Source organism: Cryptomeria japonica, chromosome 6 (assembly GCF_030272615.1).
Source record: "Cryptomeria japonica chromosome 6, Sugi_1.0, whole genome shotgun sequence".
In the NCBI taxonomy this organism is placed as follows: domain Eukaryota; kingdom Viridiplantae; phylum Streptophyta; class Pinopsida; order Cupressales; family Cupressaceae; genus Cryptomeria; species Cryptomeria japonica.
This window is the reverse complement of record NC_081410.1, coordinates 682,509,498-682,528,292: the sequence shown is the minus strand read 5'-3', so window position 1 is coordinate 682,528,292 and position 18,795 is coordinate 682,509,498. Positions and strand designations below refer to the sequence as shown.

At 35.7% G+C, this 18,795-nt stretch overlaps 1 protein-coding gene across 1 annotated transcript in view; it reads right to left on the bottom strand.

The window, feature by feature from the left end:
- The window catches only part of LOC131031432 (vacuolar protein sorting-associated protein 60.1), a 69,229-nt gene extending 50,684 nt beyond the window's left edge, over positions 1-18,545 (bottom strand). Inside the window, exons 1-2 of the mRNA XM_057962550.1 lie at positions 18,117-18,545; positions 6,083-6,234 (exon numbers count right to left, since the gene is read on the bottom strand). Coding sequence (XP_057818533.1) covers positions 6,083-6,234; positions 18,117-18,185 — 221 coding nt within the window. The 5' untranslated portion in view covers positions 18,186-18,545. The remainder of the gene's footprint in view (positions 1-6,082; positions 6,235-18,116) is intronic.
- Between the last annotated feature and the right edge of the window lie 250 nt (positions 18,546-18,795).

The window sequence follows — 18,795 nt, the reverse complement described above, 5'->3', positions numbered from 1 at the left end:
AAAGATTACATTTATAGAAATGAAATCTACTATAGCCACTAACTTGACCATTAACAGTACATAGAATTATTATTCTAACATCATATGTATACCAATTGTTACCAAATGCCTCCAATTCATAAATTATAGCAATGTCTCCATCTATGAGTTTAGTCATAACACTAGTGGCTGATCCACCAAGTGTATGCTCCATAATGCCATCCAAGTCTTTATTGTGAGCCTTCAATTGTCTCTCCCTTAGAGGTGACACCAAATCCTCAAGAAGCAAGCTATGTGAATCCATCAGGAATTCTGAATCATGCCTCAAACCTGATAGCACCACTTGCTTGGCCACCATACAAGGCTCATTTCTCAAATACCCCATGCTACGAATCTTCTTTGCTTCTGTCATGACATGATGTACAAAATCAGACTGCCTGTGGATTGGATCCCCAAACATTACCTCATGCTTAACTGCTCACTTTGGAGTGCCAACAAGGTAAGGTCTCTTACCACTATCATCCTCATGTGGTATGGCTACCACCTCAAGATTGTGTAAAGGTAAAAGATTGCTATCCTTAATCAGAAAATAAGAACATGCCTTTATTATATCTTGCAGCACTATCTTGGTTTCTTTATGTCTTGGACACACAAATAAGATCTCAAATTTGACTCCCAAACGACTGCCAACAATAGAAGAAAACTTCATACTAAAATCTATATGAATAGGAGCTGCCCTGTTAGGATTATGCAAAACCCCAAGGCTGCTGCTCTGAATCAAGAAATCAGAAAAATTATCATGCGATTCAAACATCTTCTTCCTTGTTGCATCGACTATGATGTTTTCCTCAATCTTGTTCATCTCTCTTCCCGTGAGAGGATGGATATCAACAAGTGCTGGTTCAAGAAGTGTCTCAAACTGAATCTCAAGTGTATTGCTTGTTATCCCATGGCTGCAAGTTAGATCATCATGCGGACTTCTCTCCTCTAATCTCCAGGTCTCATATTCTTGATGTTCTACACAATCCTTGTCAAGATCTTGAATCATATGGGTATGATGATTGCTCAAATCTCCATGCAATGCCTCATCCTTATAAAATACAACCACCTCTTCACCCATTTGTGGCAATATCAACTCTAAACAAGATTCATCAACCTAATTTCCTGATTCTTGAAGACCCAATTGAGTGTTTACCAAGAAATCTTTAGTAACCTCAAGCTCATGAGTATGCTTATCAACTTCTTCATTTTTCTCTCTCAAAGCAACAAAGTATAACTCACTGAGAGTGAGGAAATTATCTCTATCAGCAAGTAAGTGTAGGTAGTCTGATTTGACTACTACCAAGGACTCCTCAAGTTCATACAAGTCAGCAAGAGATGGGCCTCTTCCAAAACCATCAGGATTTCCAATAACCTTCCAACACAAACCTGTCATCATCTTGTGCACATGATCAAAATGGGATAGAGCTGCCATAACCATATATACATTTGCCCTTTGTTGCCCTTCCAGAGGATGTAACTTACGAGATCCAGCACCTCCATATAAAATTTCTAATTGGTCTTCATAATCATGCAACTTCAAATCAGTTTTATGCCCATTTTGAGCATCAAAATAGATCTCATCAAGCTGGAGAAGATGATCTCTATCTAACACTAGGTGTAGGTAATTTGTTTTCATTTCCATCAATGCCTCTTTAAGTAGCTGAAATTCTTAAAGGGAAAGTTCTCCCTCATAGTTCTCATGTGGTTCTGCAATCCTCCAACAATAATTTGCCATTAACCTATGGGTATCATCGAAATGGTTTATGGCTGCAATAATCATGTGCTCGCTTACCTTCAATTGTTCTGTCAAATGATAGGACTCATGAGACCTATCAACATCATCCAACTTTTCTGATTTATGCTCTCCATTCTGTTGCCCAAAATCAGTTTCCTTTTTGTCATCCTTCATATATAAACTATGCTCTAAAATCATGATATCATCAGGATCAAAAGGAAATTTGTCCCATGGAGGACCTTCACCATACTTAGGTGCTAATACACCCGGATCCCATGTATCAAATAGCGACTTCTATGTTTGTGGGCGCCGCAACTTTGTTTTGCATCGTGCGGGCAGCGCTACCTGTGTTTCAGGTCTGTCATTTTTTAGAGTTTGGCATTTTTTCAGCGCGAGGGTTTGGTTGCGAATCACGCGGGTCTGTTCTTTTGGGTTTGTGACAAGAATTTTCGCGATTTTTGCGCGACTATTCCGTGGTTTGTGTCTTGTTTGAAAAAGCGTTGGGATTTTTCGCACTTGAGTTTTTTTTCTCACGCTCGTATCTTTTTTCGCATGATCACACCTATGCATGACAATCTAAGCACCCGCGTGTGCGTTATACTGGCAAGGTGAAGTCTTTGTTGTTTTTTGCAGGAGGGATTTTCCGACCCACATCGAGACTCTGGGTTTTTTGGATTCTGTTCTGCCCTATGTTCGTCGTGTTTCATTTTCTGGGTGCTCAATCTGCAACTAGGCACGATTTTTTGGCGCCATGAATTTGCGACGACGTTTCTTTCCTCTCTGGCCGAAATTTATGGGTTTTATAATTTTTTCTCCTAAAAAAATTATTGATAGTTTTTTAATAATTGTCTTTAAAAATTATTTCTCTGGTTTTTTTATGATTTTTCCCTTTAAAAAAAAATCTAGGTTTTAATTAAAAAAATTCCAAAAAAATTATTTATGGGTTTTGTTAATTTTTTCCACAAAAATTATCTTTCTGGGTTTTCTAATTTTTCTCCACAAAAAATCATGGGAGGGTATTGCTTGATTTTTTTCCTCAAAAATAAGGGTTTTACCGTGCAACATTTTAGGGTTTTCACGATTTTTTCCTCAAAATTTGTTTGTAGGGTTTTTCACGATTTTTTCCTCAAAATTTGTTTGTAGGGTTTTCACGATTTTTTCCTCAAAAATTGTTTTGCAGGGTTTTCACGATTTTTTCCTCAAAAATTGTTTGCGGGTTTTCACGACTTTTTCCTCCAAAATTGTTCACAAGATTTAAAAAATTTTCCTTAAAAATTATCATCTGTAATCCGCGATGTTCGCATAGGGTTTTGATTTTCTGGGTTCTACCAGTTTTTCCACAAAAACAATGATTTGTAACCTCATATTTCTTCATTTTTTAATTTTCTCCTTAAAAATCATGAATTCTCTTTTGGAGGGTTCATGTTTTCAAGGTTTGACAATTTTTTCCTCAAAAATCGTGCTTTGTTGCAGCCAAGTTTGGGTCGCTTAGTACTCTTCTGCAAAAGTTTTTGCAATTTTTGCTAAAATCGTGTTTGTTGCTCTTTGGAGGGTTTGCCGATTTTTCCTCAAAATTGTGGTTTCAAGCTTTTGTAATTCACGTGTGACAGTTTTATAATTCGCGTGTGAGGGTTACATCAGTCGGACGGAATCAGCTATTCTTGGTCATTAATACTTTGCAAATCCTAGGAGGGTCTCCCCGCAATAGAGTGTTCTTGTGTTTGTGATCAAAAAACCTACAGTGTCTTCTGTCAGGTACTTAGTTGATACAATGAGCATTAAGAGAGGATATTAGAATAATTAATTATTTTAGTTAGTTGCCTTTTTAGTGGTTCTATTAATGGTCATTTAGTTAGTCATTTAGCTTTTTAGTTTGTCATCTTAGTTGTCGACTTATTTAGCTTTTTAGTTCGTTTAGTCATTTAAGTGAAACTATTGCTTCTTTTATAAGAACACATAGTTTGATTTTTAATGTTTATCTTTTTAGCTTTATTTAGCGTTATATGCGTTTTAGCTTTGTGTTGAAGCTTTAGTTTAACGTTTCATTCTTTTTAGAACGTCCTCTTGTAATTCCTTTATATACGGTTGTATATTCGTAATTAATTAATCCGATTATTCAATATCCTTCGATTATTGATTCAATTATTTTTCAAATCTTGGGAAGTTTGACTACAAGGCTGATGAAGGGATTTTATTAGGATACTCTTCTAAGATTAAGGCTTATAGATGTTTTAACAAAAGATTATGCAAGATTGTTGAAAGTGCTAATTTGAGGGTTCATGAAGATGCTAACATTTGTGATAAGATGCAAGATGATTATGGTAGCCGTCAAGTAAATGAAGAAGAAAGTTATGTTCAACAAATAGCCTCAAATGTTCAACATGGAACAGCACATGCAAATTCTGCGACAGAAAATGTGGTGACTCCACCATTTTGCAGAACATAGGCGCATGAAATTAAGGGATTGATAAACAGAGACAGCATCCACCATTCTCACAGGAACAAAAGGATTATGATCAGATATAGCGAACAGACTAAGGCATAAGCATCTCACATAAATCGCATAAACTTAAGGCCATTATTCAGAAACAGTGTCAAGGGTACATGATCAAAAGGTGACATAACAAATAGAGCAATCAGTGATCAGAATCCAAATTCGGAGACATTCAAATCGCATGATATAAAGGAGCCGTCTAGACACACAATCTTAATATCAGAAGGTCAAAGGACATATTGGTATCGATAATCAAAGTGGCGAATGTAGCAATCAAAAGACAATTCTGCATACATCTATAGTTAACAGACCTCTTATTGATCTCATAACAGATTTCTTTTGGAATGGTATATTAGAATCTACATCAGATTATGTTATTGTCAAGAAGAACACCTACTATTCATATAAGGAATCTTGTCTAGAGTCATTATACAATTTCAATCGAGACCATAATCATTATACGCATAATCATCTTATTAAAATAGCAAAGATAATGGAAAGCCCAAAAAGGGAATATTACACTTGTGCAACTCTCAGCTGCCAACTAGCTATATGGTGGATGATGGAATAATATTGCAAATGAGAACTCTACAGCTAGGGGTTTCGTCCCACCTGGTACTGCTCCCAAGATTGTCACCTTAGGAAGCTATTTGTGCTTAACAGAAAAACTTCTTAGAATCGTGGTGCCTCCAAATGAAATTGTCCTCTTCCCTTATAGGCGATAGCAAAATTGCTAAGAACAGGTTGGCCTCAAAGAAAAATTATTAACCTGGAGTATGTCGGCCTTACAAAGAGAAAGTTAATATTGTTGCTTTATTTAATAACTATAAAATAATATTTAATATTATCATTATTTGATATTATTTATATTATTAATAATTAATATTTATTGTTTTTAAAAAACAATTTATCTTTGGCTGAAATCAGAGAAAGGCTACAAACCAATTGGGGACCTAACATGATGTAAGACCTTTGTCATTGGAGAAAACTACTACGGTTCACTTTTTGCTTGTTGTGATAATGTCTCGGTCACTTTAGCTTATCTTCAAATACAAATGATGCTTGGAAGTGGACCTGTAGATGGCAGCGAAGTCTCAAATTGTTGTTTCTCCTGGGTTATCTTTCCACACATTTAAGAGTTTTGTGATGTCCTCAATTGATACAATTTTTTTTCTTCCAACGAATTTCCTCAATGCAGACTATATAATACCACCTGAGTTTTGGCTTACGACCAAACTTTTAAATGAACAAACTCATTTTTGTGTAAACATAAGTGTGTTTCTACATGCAACAAGGCCACAAAGGAGAGAAACCTCGAGGGGATTGTATCAATTGAAATGTAGTAGCATTTTATTTTAAAATTAATATGAAGAAATTGATAATTGGCATTTCTATGTGCATGCTTGATCAATAGTTCAAACATGAGATGGTTCAATAGAAAGATTGTAACTTTCAAATTTGATTTCAATTTTTTATGCTATACTTTTCTAGTCCATGATGAGTTGATGATTTTTTGTGAGACCCTTACTCCATCTCATTTGAGTTTTACTCCTACAAATGTCATAGTGCCTGATTTTCGGTAATATCATTGAAAATTCACATAAGAGATTTTTGGTCAATTTTACACCCTCTAGTAATTTTTTATTTACATCAGAAACTATCTTTTCCAAACAGAGATGTGGTTGATCTATTATGAAAATGATTCCATGTTCTGTGGATAGATCTTTGATGGAGCAGATAGTAACCATGAAGAAAAAAGGTAGAATTTCATCAGAACAGGTACAAAAAAATTCGATGACAAGGAACTGCAAAGTGTAAATTAATTAACTTACATCCTCTTTTGCTTGAGCACCCTCATAGCCCGAGCCTTCACAGCCTCTTGAGCAGGACCAGGCCTAGTCTTTTTTATTTGTTCTTTATATCTAGCAAGCTCGGCATCAAGTTTCCTTATCTTTTCCTCAACTGTATCACCCCGTTTGTTTATCTGTACCCATTGCAAGCTATATTACCATAAGCAAAAAGAGGTTGTCTACAAATAATATACTGCCATTTGGTCTTTTTGGATATACTAAATAACATAGCAAATATCAGAAATCTCAAATAGAAGAGGAGAATTAATGTAAAAAGGCACATAATGAACCAATAACATGAAAAACAGATTTACATATCACAGCTTGGGAGCAATAGCATGGATCACTGATAATAATTAACTGATTGCAGATTTCATAATCAGAAATTAATTCATTTCAATATTTTAAGTAGAGAAATGTACTCCTAACTGTGTAATTTGCTGGTTCCTTTGGTGTTTGTGAATTCAGGGCAGAATTGGAAATGATTTAGTAAGGGGACATTACAAGTTATGATAAATCCATTTATTGATAATACCTAGCCTAATTATATGAAAAGATGGAGCTTGTTTGGTGCCCAAGACAAAGGCATACATATGAAGATTATGAAGATTAGTTACCCATGTTTACATATGAAGGCATTAAGCTGACTTGAAGGATAAATGCATTGGTTATGATCATGCCTATGTAAAGGCATGTATAAATGTGAGTTAGTCACCATATTAAATTGCTAACATGAAGAAGACAATTAATAAAGGCAGTGATTAAGGATACAAGGCTTGATGTCTGAAATATTTGAAAATCATATCACACACTTAATTATTGTTGAATATTTTGTCATTGATGTCAAAGGTTAGTTGATGAGGTTCAAAGATTGAATTAAAATTTCAGTTGAGCTGCTTGCCTGCTTGGTTGAGCTGCTTGCCTGTCTGATTGAGCCTGTGTGTGCGCTTAAGCTGGTTGCTTGTCTTCTTCAGCTGGTTGCCTATCAGCTTGAGTTGTTTACTTGTCTGCTGACTTGTGCCTAGTGAGAATATGTGCCATGTCATTGGTTGTATTTTCAAAAATAATTGATTTCTATGGAATCGTAGTTATCCTCTCTTGTGCATTAGTTTATGAGATTGTGTGAGTGGAGCTGTTTGTATCTTTTGTAACATATTTCTGCATTGGAATTATTTCTTCCTTTCCCACTATCGCATTCATATATTATGCACCTGGCACATGATAAATGGTTCGAATTTTTTCGTTGTTTATGACACGAGTTTTTCAAATGGTGGCGCTATTGAGTTTAAGAATTTTCGAAAGGCTGTCATGGGTTCAAAAACAACTGACACGGGTCGTGATGGAATTCGCAGACTATAAGAACCATTTCAAGTGTATGCTATTGTGCGAGTATAAACACATAACTCCTTACATCAGATATGGACAGGTGTGCGAGTATAAACAAAATGTTATGGTTTCTTGATATTGTATTCTTTCTTTGCCGTTTCTTTAAAAAAAAACATGTATGAAATGGTTTGCCAGCGGTTGGTGTTTATGTTGTTAAAAAATGATATTGATCAAAAACAGTTGCGGGTGTATGCGATTTTTGGGGAGTTTAGTATAAAGAAACGATGCTGCTGAAGTGGATGCAATGGCATGCTGTTGTAGATATATTGGTTGTGATGTATTTTTCTACACTACGTTGATGTCGCCTTTTTAGGGTGGTTCAAAAAAGAAGGTTATGTGGTAATACGACCTTCTTTCTTTTACAAAGGCGACTTTACATTGTGTGTTTAGATGTTTTTGTTTGTGCTAGCACAAAAAATTTCTCCTACAAAATCCCTGTTATATTCGTGCCTCTGTGCTTCCAAGCTTTGAGCTATCAGCAAGTCGATTGCTAAGAAGGATGATATACGATGTGAACTCATCACTATTTAAGTCTTTCCTCTCGCAGAAGAGAGGTGCTACCAAAAAAAAAATGTGTGAAGGCCACCGTCAGGTAAATAAAAGTTAGGCAACGTCGAAATGAATTCCTTTTGGTTGAGAATTGTGTTAAGTTAATTCGGTGTGGTTCAAAGAGACAGTGTTGGAATAATATGCTGCTCTGAAGGCTGTGACCTGAACTATATGCAACAATGAGTGGAGGTAGCAATTTTATTAATCTTGGAGTTAAAAAGGAATATATGGTAACAGCCATTGTGAGGGACCTGAAATGAAAAAGTTTGGACTTGAAAGGAACCTGTTTCAGATATTATTTTGCTGTGGTATGAGCATTCTGAACAGCCAAAGGAATTAGAGTTTATGGAGAAGTTTGAGTTAGAGATGAAGATTAAAAACATGATCATAAGCTTTTGTAATTTCTAAACAATACTGAACTTCGTTGGTGCACAATTGGAGGTTGGTGCCTATGCTCTTTGAGAGTCGGTGCTCTCTGAGTTGGTGCTCACCGCTGTAAACTGGGTTGGTGACCATTTGTTTTATAAAAGTTTTTAGTGCGTCATCGTTGTTTACCCGAAAGGGTTTTCCATGAGAAAATTTGGTGTCTTCTTCTTATCTGTGTTCTCTTTTCCATATCAATGTTTGATGTGCCTCTATGAATTTAAAAATCTAAAATATTGATTCACCCCCCCCCCAACTCAGTATTTTCTGTGTGCTCTTCAATTGGTATCAGAGCAAAATACCTTCAAAAACAGCGCTTAAAAGCTTGGAGGTTAATCCTGATAGCACACAATGAATGCCCTTGAAGGACTTGCTGCAAACAGAGCACCTTTGTTCAATGGCTCTAATTATGCATTATGGAGTGTACGAATGAAGACCAATCTGATGTCTCTTGGTTTTGATGTTTGGATGAGCATAGTGAATGGTTCTATAATCCCTTCAACTCCTCCAATTGATGCTGATGGGAAGAAAGCTTTTGAAAGCATTACAAAGGCCATGAATGCTATCTTATGTGGCCTTTCAGAGACTAAATTTGTGAAGGTTATGCAATGTGATACTGCTAAGGACATGTGGGAGAAACTTCAAAAGTCATATGAAGGAGATGACAAGGTTAAAAAGGCCAAATTTCAGACTCACAGAATGCAATTTGAAAGTCTTAGAATGCAAGAACAAGAAAACGTTGCTGCCTACATTTTGACAATTGATGGAGTTGTAAACTCTTTAAAGGGTTTGGGAGAGAAGGTTGAGGATAGTAATGTAGTTCAGAAAATTTTAAGGTCTCTACCCTTGAGATTTGATGCAAAAGTTTCAGCAATTGAGAAAATCGCTGATCTTGACAAAATGACTGTCGACAAGCTTCATGGAATTCTAACTACCTATGAGATGAGAACAAATATGGAGTCCTCATCCAAAAAGGAGACAGCCTTCAAAGCCTTGAAGAAAAGTATAGATAAGCAATGTGTGTCTAGTGAAAGTTCTAATGGAGAATTTTACTATGAAGAGGCGCACTTTGTGAGAAAATTAAAAAGGGGTTCTAGAAAATATAAAGGCAAGCTACCTTTAAAGTGATTTAACTGTGGCAAGGTAGGACATTTTGCAGCCAAATGTCCATATGATAAGGATGAAGACAGCAGTTATGAAAAGAAGCCTAAGTCTGGTAAAAGAAATACATGGGGAAGGAAAAGAGGACTCGTAACTTCAAAAAGAGTTTCTACTCTACGGAGGAAAGTTGTTCATTGGATGCTAGTGAAGAGGAGTCTTTAAATGACGAGATTTTGTTCATGGCCCTAGAAAAAACAATCACTGAATGTCAAAAAGAAGAAGACTACTTTGATGAAGAAGAGGAAGAAATTGATCGTGAGCAAGAGCTGATAAGTGCTCTAAATGAAATCAAGAAGCTAAGAAAGAAAAGTCAGAACTTCAAATTGTTGTTACAAGAAGGAAATGAAGAAAAGAACAAGTTATCTCAAGCTTTAGATGACGCAAAGAAGTTGATAGCTGATTTGAAGATTCAAATTGATAAAGGAATGAAAAAAGAAGAAGAAATCAAAAGTCATCTCAAGCTTGAGGAAGAAAACCGTGAGAGACTTGAAGCTAAAATTGCCTCACTCAGAAAGTTAGATAAATCTTCTACACTGCTAAATAATGAGAAAATAAATCAGAAAGGTTCTATGTCATTCGATGACATCTTAGGTTCACAAAAATAGTCTACTGATAAAGGTGGAGTTGGTCTTGAAGGAGGTCAATGTTCTAAATCTACTAAAGAAGAACAGCAAAAGATCAATGTTGATAATGCAAGGGATTTATCTTCAAAGAAAAGAAATGATGCCTTCAAAAGGTCTCCTATCTTCAAACAAGCACATATGACCAGGTTTAACAACTCTTTCTTTAATGGTTATTGTTATTATTGCAATTATTTTGGACACAAGGCAATCAATTGTAGAGTGTTTGCAAGAAATAATTTCAGACTCATGAATAGGAATTCTTTTGTGCCTTTGAGAAATTACAACATTATATGCTATAACTGTAATAACTTTGGAGAAACTGCTAGAGTTTGTAGGAGTGGTGTGGCAATTTTTTTTAAGAAGGTTGATACAAAGGGCAAAGCGAAGGAGAGTAACAAAGTTTGAAGGAAAAAGGAGAAACAAGTCCTAGAAGAATCTTTAATTGTGCAAACAGCCTTTCTTGCACAAAATGAAAAGGACATTTGGTATGTTGATAATGGCTGCTCCAGGCATATGACTGGAGATAAAAGAAAATTTCTAACTCTTAAGAAAACGAATGGAAGCAAAGTTAGATTTGGTGGTAATTCATCTACAAAAGTAGCAATTAAAGGCACACTTATTCTAAATGATGGTGAAACAAAAGTTGAAAATGGTTTATATGTGGTCTCAAACACAATTTGTTAAGTGTAAGTCAGTTGTGTGATCAAGGACATAGCTTGGTTTTTAATTCAAATTGTTGTGAAATCAACAAAAATGGTAAACACATTGTTGTTGCTAGTAAGGCAGCTAACAATTTGTATATTCGTGATGACATTAAGAGTAAAGAATGTTGTTTAAGTCAGCTAGATGAAGCTTGGCTATGGCACAGAAGATTTGGACACATGAATTTTGATGATCTTATTCAGATCAACAAAAAAGAAGTTGTTAGAGATATGCCACAGCTTGCTAAACCTTCAGATATTGTGTGTAAAGAGTGTCAACTTGGCAAACAAACAAGTACAAGCTTCAAGTCAAAGAAATATTCAAGCACAAAACCTCTTGAGCTGATACACACCAAATTGTGTGGACCTGCAAGAACTACAAGCTTGCAAGGTGAGAAATATTGCATGCTTATAATTGATGATTATTCATGTATGAATTGGGTTACCTTTTTAAAAGAGAAATCAAAAGCACATGAAAAATGTAAGGCTTTTAAAGCTCTAATTGAAAATGAAAAAGGTCTGAAAATTAAATGTTTACACTCAGATAATGGAGGTGAGTTTACATCTAATGATTTTATAATTTTTTGTGAGGAAAATGGAAAAAAAAGGCAGTACTCAACTGCTAGAACACCTCAACAAAATGGTGTTGTAAAGAGGAAGAACAGATTAGTTCAACAAATGGCTCGAAGCATGATGAATGAGTCTAAGGTGAGTGATTCTTTTTTGGAAAGAAGCAATCCATTCTGCTGTTTATATTCAGAATAGAGGGCTGATTAGAACAAAGCATAACAAAACACCATACAATTTGTGGAAAGGTAAAGTTGTTTCAGTTAAATACTTTAGAGTTTTTGCTAGTCCTTGTTACATTAAGAGAGATGAAGACAATCTTGGTAAATTTGATGCTAGGGTTGATAAAGGTGTCTTTTTGGGTTACTCTTCTAAAAGTAAAGCTTATAGATGCTTTAACAAAAGACTACATAAAATTGTTGAAAGTATTAATGTAAAAGTTCATGAGAACACTAACACATGTGATAAGTTGGAAAATGGTGATAAGTTCAAAGAGATGAAGTAGAAGATGTTGTTCAACAATCTTCTTCGCATGTACAAGCTAGGACAGCAAGTGGAAGTCCTAAAAGTTCATCAAAAAGTGTTCAACATGAAACAAAAGATGCTCCTACTCAGAATGCACCTTCTGATATTCAGTTTGGAACAGCAGATGTAACCACTAAAAATGAACATGAAATTGGACAAGGTAAGACCACATTTAGAACATTTTTTAAGACTCCTAGGTTTGTTCAAAAGAATCATCCTATTAATCAGATTTTGAAGAGTAAAAGACATAGAGCTACAAGAAGAAATGTAAATTATTATGAGGATGAAGACATATCCTTGTTGTCCATGATTGAACCTAAGAATTTTAAAGAGGTAGCTGAAGACAAACATTGGATGGCCACCATGAAAGAGGAGCTTGATCAAATTCAAAAAAAGTGCAACATGGGAACTCGTTTTTAGGCTCAAAGACAAGAATGTGATAGGCACAAAATGGGTCTACAGAAACAAATTGAATGAAGATGGCCAAGTGGTGAGAAACAAGGCAAGGCTTGTGTGCAAAAGTTATGCTCAGGTAGGAGGTATTAACTTTGATGAAACCTTTGCTCCTATTGCATGTTTAGAAGCAATTAGAATGTTCTTAGTTTTTGCTTCTATTAAAGGCTTTAAAAAATTTCAAATGGATGTCAAATCTGTTTTTCTCAATGGTAATTTGAATGAAAAAATGTACATAGAACAGCCTGATGGGTTTGTTTTATCAACAAATCAAAACTATGTTTGTAAGCTGAAAAAGGCTCTCCATGGCTTTAAGCAAGCCCCACATGCTTGGTATGACAGACGTGACAATTATGTACAGCAATAGAGATTCAGAAGAGGGATAGTGGACAGCAACCTATATGTTAAAGAAGAAGGTAAACACATGCTGATTGTAGTAGTTTATGTTGATGATCTAATTTTTGGTAGTGATTGTGTAGAATGTGTAAAGTTTTTGCTACCAATATGAAGGAATTTAAAATGTCCATGTTGGGTGAGTTGTCGTTCTTCCTTGGTTTACAAATTCATCAATCAGATAAAGGTATTTTTATCTCTCAAACAAAGTATATTAGAGAGATTTGAAAAGATTTAGAATGAAGGATGGTAATCATGTAAGCACTCCTATGGTAACAAGATGTAAACTTAGTAAAGATGATGAGTCTCCAAATGTTAATCAGACATTTTACAGGTCTATGGTAGGAAGTTTGTTATATGTTATAGCTACTAAACCTAACATTATGCAAGTTGTTGGTTATGTTGCTAGATTACAGGCCACTCCTAAAGATACTCATGTTCAAACAGTTAAAAGGATCTTTAAGTATCTTAAGGGTACTATGGCTTATAGTTTATGGTATCCTAAAGGTAATGATTTTACACTTATAGCTTATATTGATGCAAATTGGGGTGGTTCAGTTGATGATAGAAAAAGCACAAGTGGCGGTGCTTTCTTTCTGGGTGGTCGTTTTGTTTCATGGTTGAGTCAAAAATAGGCTTCTCTTTCATTGTCTACAGCTGATGCTGAGTATATTGCAACTGTGTCTTGTTGTACACAAGTTCTTTAGATGAAGCAAACACTAAAAGATATAAAGGTAGTGTATGAACATCGTATATCTATCTTTTGTGACAATATGAGTGCCATTAACATTTCTAAAAATCCACTTATGCACTCTACAACTAAACATATTCCCATTAAGTATCATTCTTTGAGAGAACAGGTTACTAATCAGCAAGTTAAGTTGGAATATGTGTCTACTAAAGAACAAATTACAGATTTGCTTATAAAACCTCTACCAAAGGAAACTTTTGAATTTTTGAGGGAGAAGATGAGAGCAATCTCACTCCATCACTAATTTGCAGATTGGACTCAGAGGGGGTGTTTCATTGCTATATTTTATGAGCCCCATTTCAGCTATGCAGATGTGTTTCAGTCATTGATGTCAAAGGGGGAGCAGTAAGTTAGGGGGAGCATTTTTCAGTTTGCTTGCAAATGGTGTTGCCATCAATAACAAAGGGGGAGATTATTGAATTATTTGTCATTAATGTCAAAGGTCATTTGATGAGGTTCAGAGAGAACTGAAATTTTAGTTGAGCTGCTTGCCTATCTGCTTCAGCTGCTTGCCTGCTTGGTTGAGCTGTTTACCTGTCTGATTGAGCAGCTTGTGTGTGTGCTTAAGCTGGTTGCTTGACTTCTTCAACCGGTTGCCTGTCAGCTTGAGTTGGTTGCTTGTCTGCTAACTTGTGCCAAGTCAGATCATGTGCCACATCATTGGTTGTATTTTCAAAAGATATTGATTTCTATGGAATCATATTTATCCTCTCTTGTGTGTTAGTTTATGAGATTGTGTGAGTGGAGCTGTTTGTATCTTTTGTAACATATTTCTGCATTGGAATTATATCTTCCTTTCCAACTATCACATTCATATATTATGCGCATGGCACATGATAAATGGTTTAATTTTTTTTGTTGTTTATGACACGAGTTTTTCAAATGGTGGTGTTATTTAGTCTGAGAATTTTTGAAAGGCTGTCGTGGGTTCAAAAACAACTGACATAGGTCGTGATGGAATTCACAAATTTTAAGAACCGTTTCAAGTGTATAATGTAATGCGTTAAAGATGTTTTTGGCTTGTATATGTAAAAGACACAACTCCTTACATCAGATATGGACAAGCGTGCCAGTATAAACAAAATGTTATGGTTTCTTGATATTGTATTCTTTCTGTGTCGTTTATTTTTTCTTTTTAAAGTTCAAAATGAATTGCCAGCGGTTGGTGTTTATGTTGTTAAACACGATATTGATTAAAAAGAATTTCGGGGTGTATGCGATTTTTGGGAAGTTTAATATAAAGAAACAATGCTGCTAAAGTGTATGCGATGGCTTGCTGTTGTGGATATGTCATGTCCCCTTTCTAGAGTGGACATCAAAGACAGAGGAGTTGGCCTATCATTGGAGTCTCGTAGGCTAGCAGAGGTTGATTGGGACTCATTCAGTGCATATAGTGACTGGATTTTGGCTTTACAGGCAATTTGGAGCCAATTTGGAGCAGTTCCTAGATTTTAGGGGATATCCCTAAATTTTAGGAGGTCGTGACAGTTGTCAGTCGTGAGGTTATTCATGACCTTTCAGATGGTTTCAGTTTCAGGACGACAGGGTGTGTTCCCTAGTTTCTAGGAGCATCCCTAGATTTTAGGGAAGGAACTACCAGTTGATCCATGATTTCCGACATCAGTCACAGACAAGTGATAGGTTCAGTTTCAGGCTTTTGGTGTGTTTCGAGCTTTCTGTAGCTATTTGGGTTATATTTTTAATATATTTAAATATTTCCTAAGTTAGCGTTTTAATATTTTAAATAAGGCTATGTCTATAGCCATTTCGGAGTAATAAGGGGTTTTTGGCTTCATCTGGATTCGTATGCCCATGTGTTATAGCTCGTTGGAAAGGTCTTGAACTTTTCTATATGATTTTCACTTGCCAAGGTCCTTTTGGTGCTCAGAGTTATTTTATATTGAAAAAGTAGTGTTTTCTCTATACTTGGGCGCCCAATATTGGGAAATATGACTTTATATTAAAGCGCACTTTTCATATATCTTTAGGGTTCAATTTGGAAGGAAAGAGATATAAGGAGAAGGAGACCTAATTTCTCATTATCTTTTGCATATTGAAAACTTGTTTGGTGCGATTTTGCTCTGGTGGAGCAATTCTTCAATCTGGGACGCAAACCCCATGATTGGTACTAGCTGGGACGTAGCCCTCAGCTATTGATTAGTAGTGGATTCTTTTGGCATTGGCATTATTGGTCAGAGTGTATGCGCTATTCTTTGTGGAGATTCAGATTGCTTGGTGAGGGTTTCAGCAGGGTGGTTGAATTTCCCAGTTGGGGCATGATTGTTTCAGCTTGATGCCACCATTACAGCAAGTACACTATACGCTGGAAGTGGTGAAGACTTTCATTCAGCCATAGCTGGTGTTCTTGGTTTGTGTTCATCATCTACCCTTCAGTTGGTGCCATTATTGGATGTAAGCACATTCCCAGTGCGTAGGGAACAATCTGGATATTATAAATCAGAAATCTGCCTGGTACGATTTGTATCAATTCTGATTTAATTGAATGTTCTTACTTGTTTCAGTTTCCTTCCTTATTTGCTGTTCTTTATTCATTACTTGCTTATATATTCAAAGAAAAGGAAAAGAAAGCAAACATTCTGCAACTTCTCTCTATTCTATAAGACCATCAGAAAAATCACAGGAAAATATAGTTTATTATTTTAAAAATTACGGCAGATCAGCAAGGGGATCCATCAGGGATCTTTCAGGATATATTGGTTGTGGTTTGTTTTTCTACACTACGTTGATGTCACCTTTTTAGCGTGGTTCAAAAAAGAAGGTTATGTGGTAGTACGACCTTCTTTCTTTTACAAAGGCATTTTTACATTGCGTGGTTAGATGTTTTTGTTTGTGCTAGCACGAAGTTTTTCTCCTGCAAAATCTCTGTTATATTCGTGCCACTGTGCTTCCAAGCTTTGAGCTATCAACAAGTCAATTGCTAAGAAGGATGATATACGATGTGAACTCATCACTATTCAAGTCTTTCCTTTCACAGAAAAGAGGTGCTACGGGAAAAATTAATGTGTGAAGGCCAGCATCACGTAAAAAAAGTTAGGCAATGCAGAAATGAATTCCTTTTGGTTGAGAATTGTGTAAGTCAGTTAATTCAGTGTAGTTCAAAGAGACTGTGTTGGAATAAGATGTTGCTCTGAAGGCTGTGACCTGAACTATATGCTACAAGGAGTGGAGGTAGCAATTTTATTAATCTTGGAGTTAATAAGGAATATAGGATAACAGTCATTGTGAGGGACCTGAAATGAAAAAGTTTGGACTGGAAAGGAACCTGTTTTAGTTATTATTTTGCTGTAGTATGAACATTTTGAACAGCCAAAGGAATTAGAGTTTATGGAAAAGTTTGAGTTAGAGATGAAGATTAAAAACATGATCATATGATTTTGTGATTTCTAAACAATACCGAACTTTGTTGGTGCACAATTGGAGGTTGGTGCTCTTTGAGAGTCGGTGCTCTCTGTGAGTTGGTGCTCACTGCTGTAAACTGGGTTGGTGCCCACTGGTGATCAGATTTATAGCAGATTTAAGTGAGAATTATTACAGATTATGAAGGGAATCATAACTCTTGCAACTATAATTTTGAATGAGGGGTTGGTGCCTCTAAAAGAATGAGGGTTAGTTAGATCCATGAATATGTTAATGAGCAATGAATATGTTAATGATATCAAGTTAGATGGTTATAATGTAAAGTTGAAAAAAGTAAAAGTTCTCCACCCTCTTTCAGTATAACTATGTTTTCAACACTTCTTCAGTCCACAGAGTTTGTTCCAAAGATTCATTTCTGTCCTAGTGCACACTTGTCTAAGGATCTAATCACCATGTGATCCTTGTTAATACTGAAGTTTTGACTAGTGACTGCCTGAGGTCCTTTAGTTCCAAGAATTTTTATAAGTTTAACATGAGATGATGGATACAGTAGTCCTAAACCTGTCCAACCTGCACCTTCATTTACTAATTGACAGTTTCAATTTGTCCTTGTAAAATTGATGCAAGCTTGCAATTTTCTTTACTGATAATTTCTTGTACATATATTCAATGTGTCTCTACTGTTTCCACTATTGTATAATTAATGGAACTAAATAATTAAATAAATATAAATCCTTACCATATTCTTATCATGTCCAATGGGTGGGGGGTAAATGGAAAAACCTAAAACCTAGCTTGTAACTCATAGTGTTTATTTTCTTATATATTTATGTTTCGTGTTCTTTTGCAAAGATGATTCCACGTCATTTCAGATCTACGGATTCACAGAAAAAATTGACAATTCCAACTTTGGTTTTTGTTTCCATTTCTGTTCCCTGGAGAGATGGATCACCACTTTAACAAGGAAATTTATAGACGCCAAGGATTGACAAGCTATCACCAAATTCACCACCGAATCCATCTCCTTGCAACACCTTTATCCAAAAAATTATAAATAATGCATCTAACAAACAGATTGGATGGGTAACAAAAAGAAGGCCACGTACCCTTTCAGTTGTGTCTTGAATGGATGGAGGAGGTTCCTTGTCCTTCTTAACCCCAAAAACCCTCCTCATTTCTTTCTGCTAAGTTAAATTACTTCCGTCCCAGATGGTCCAAAACGACTTCTGAATCAAAAGTATATCTAAACAGCAGCTATTAATTTCCGAAATGGCAATTGAGCACTCCAAAATCCCTCAACTGAAAAAATCAAGGGAAGCACGCAACAATCCAAACCTTCAATTCCATTTCTGAAAGCAACCGTAGATCTACCATTCAATCGACACTAATTGGGAAGGATCCGCGAAGCAACGTGCTACTTGAAAGATAAATCATACAATAATATTCAATTTCAACTCTAGAAGATTGTTAACGAAGCAAGCACTTTAAGGACACGATTCTGAGTTATCATCGACAGCGTTTGCGGATAGTTTGCATAGCCAAGTCTTTTATTTAGTAAAAGTGAATTGTGGATAAATATTTTTTATTAGGCGGGCGGTTTCCATTACGTTGACACCATCCTAGAAAATTCAACCTAAATGCCAAGCTTTAATTCAAAATTAAATCTCTCTAAACTTTACAATACATTGTTTCATGCAAATGTGACATATTGCATTCTTTCCTCACATTCAATTATGTATAATGTCATTTCACTAATCGAGAATGTTATAAGAATTTTAAGGTTCT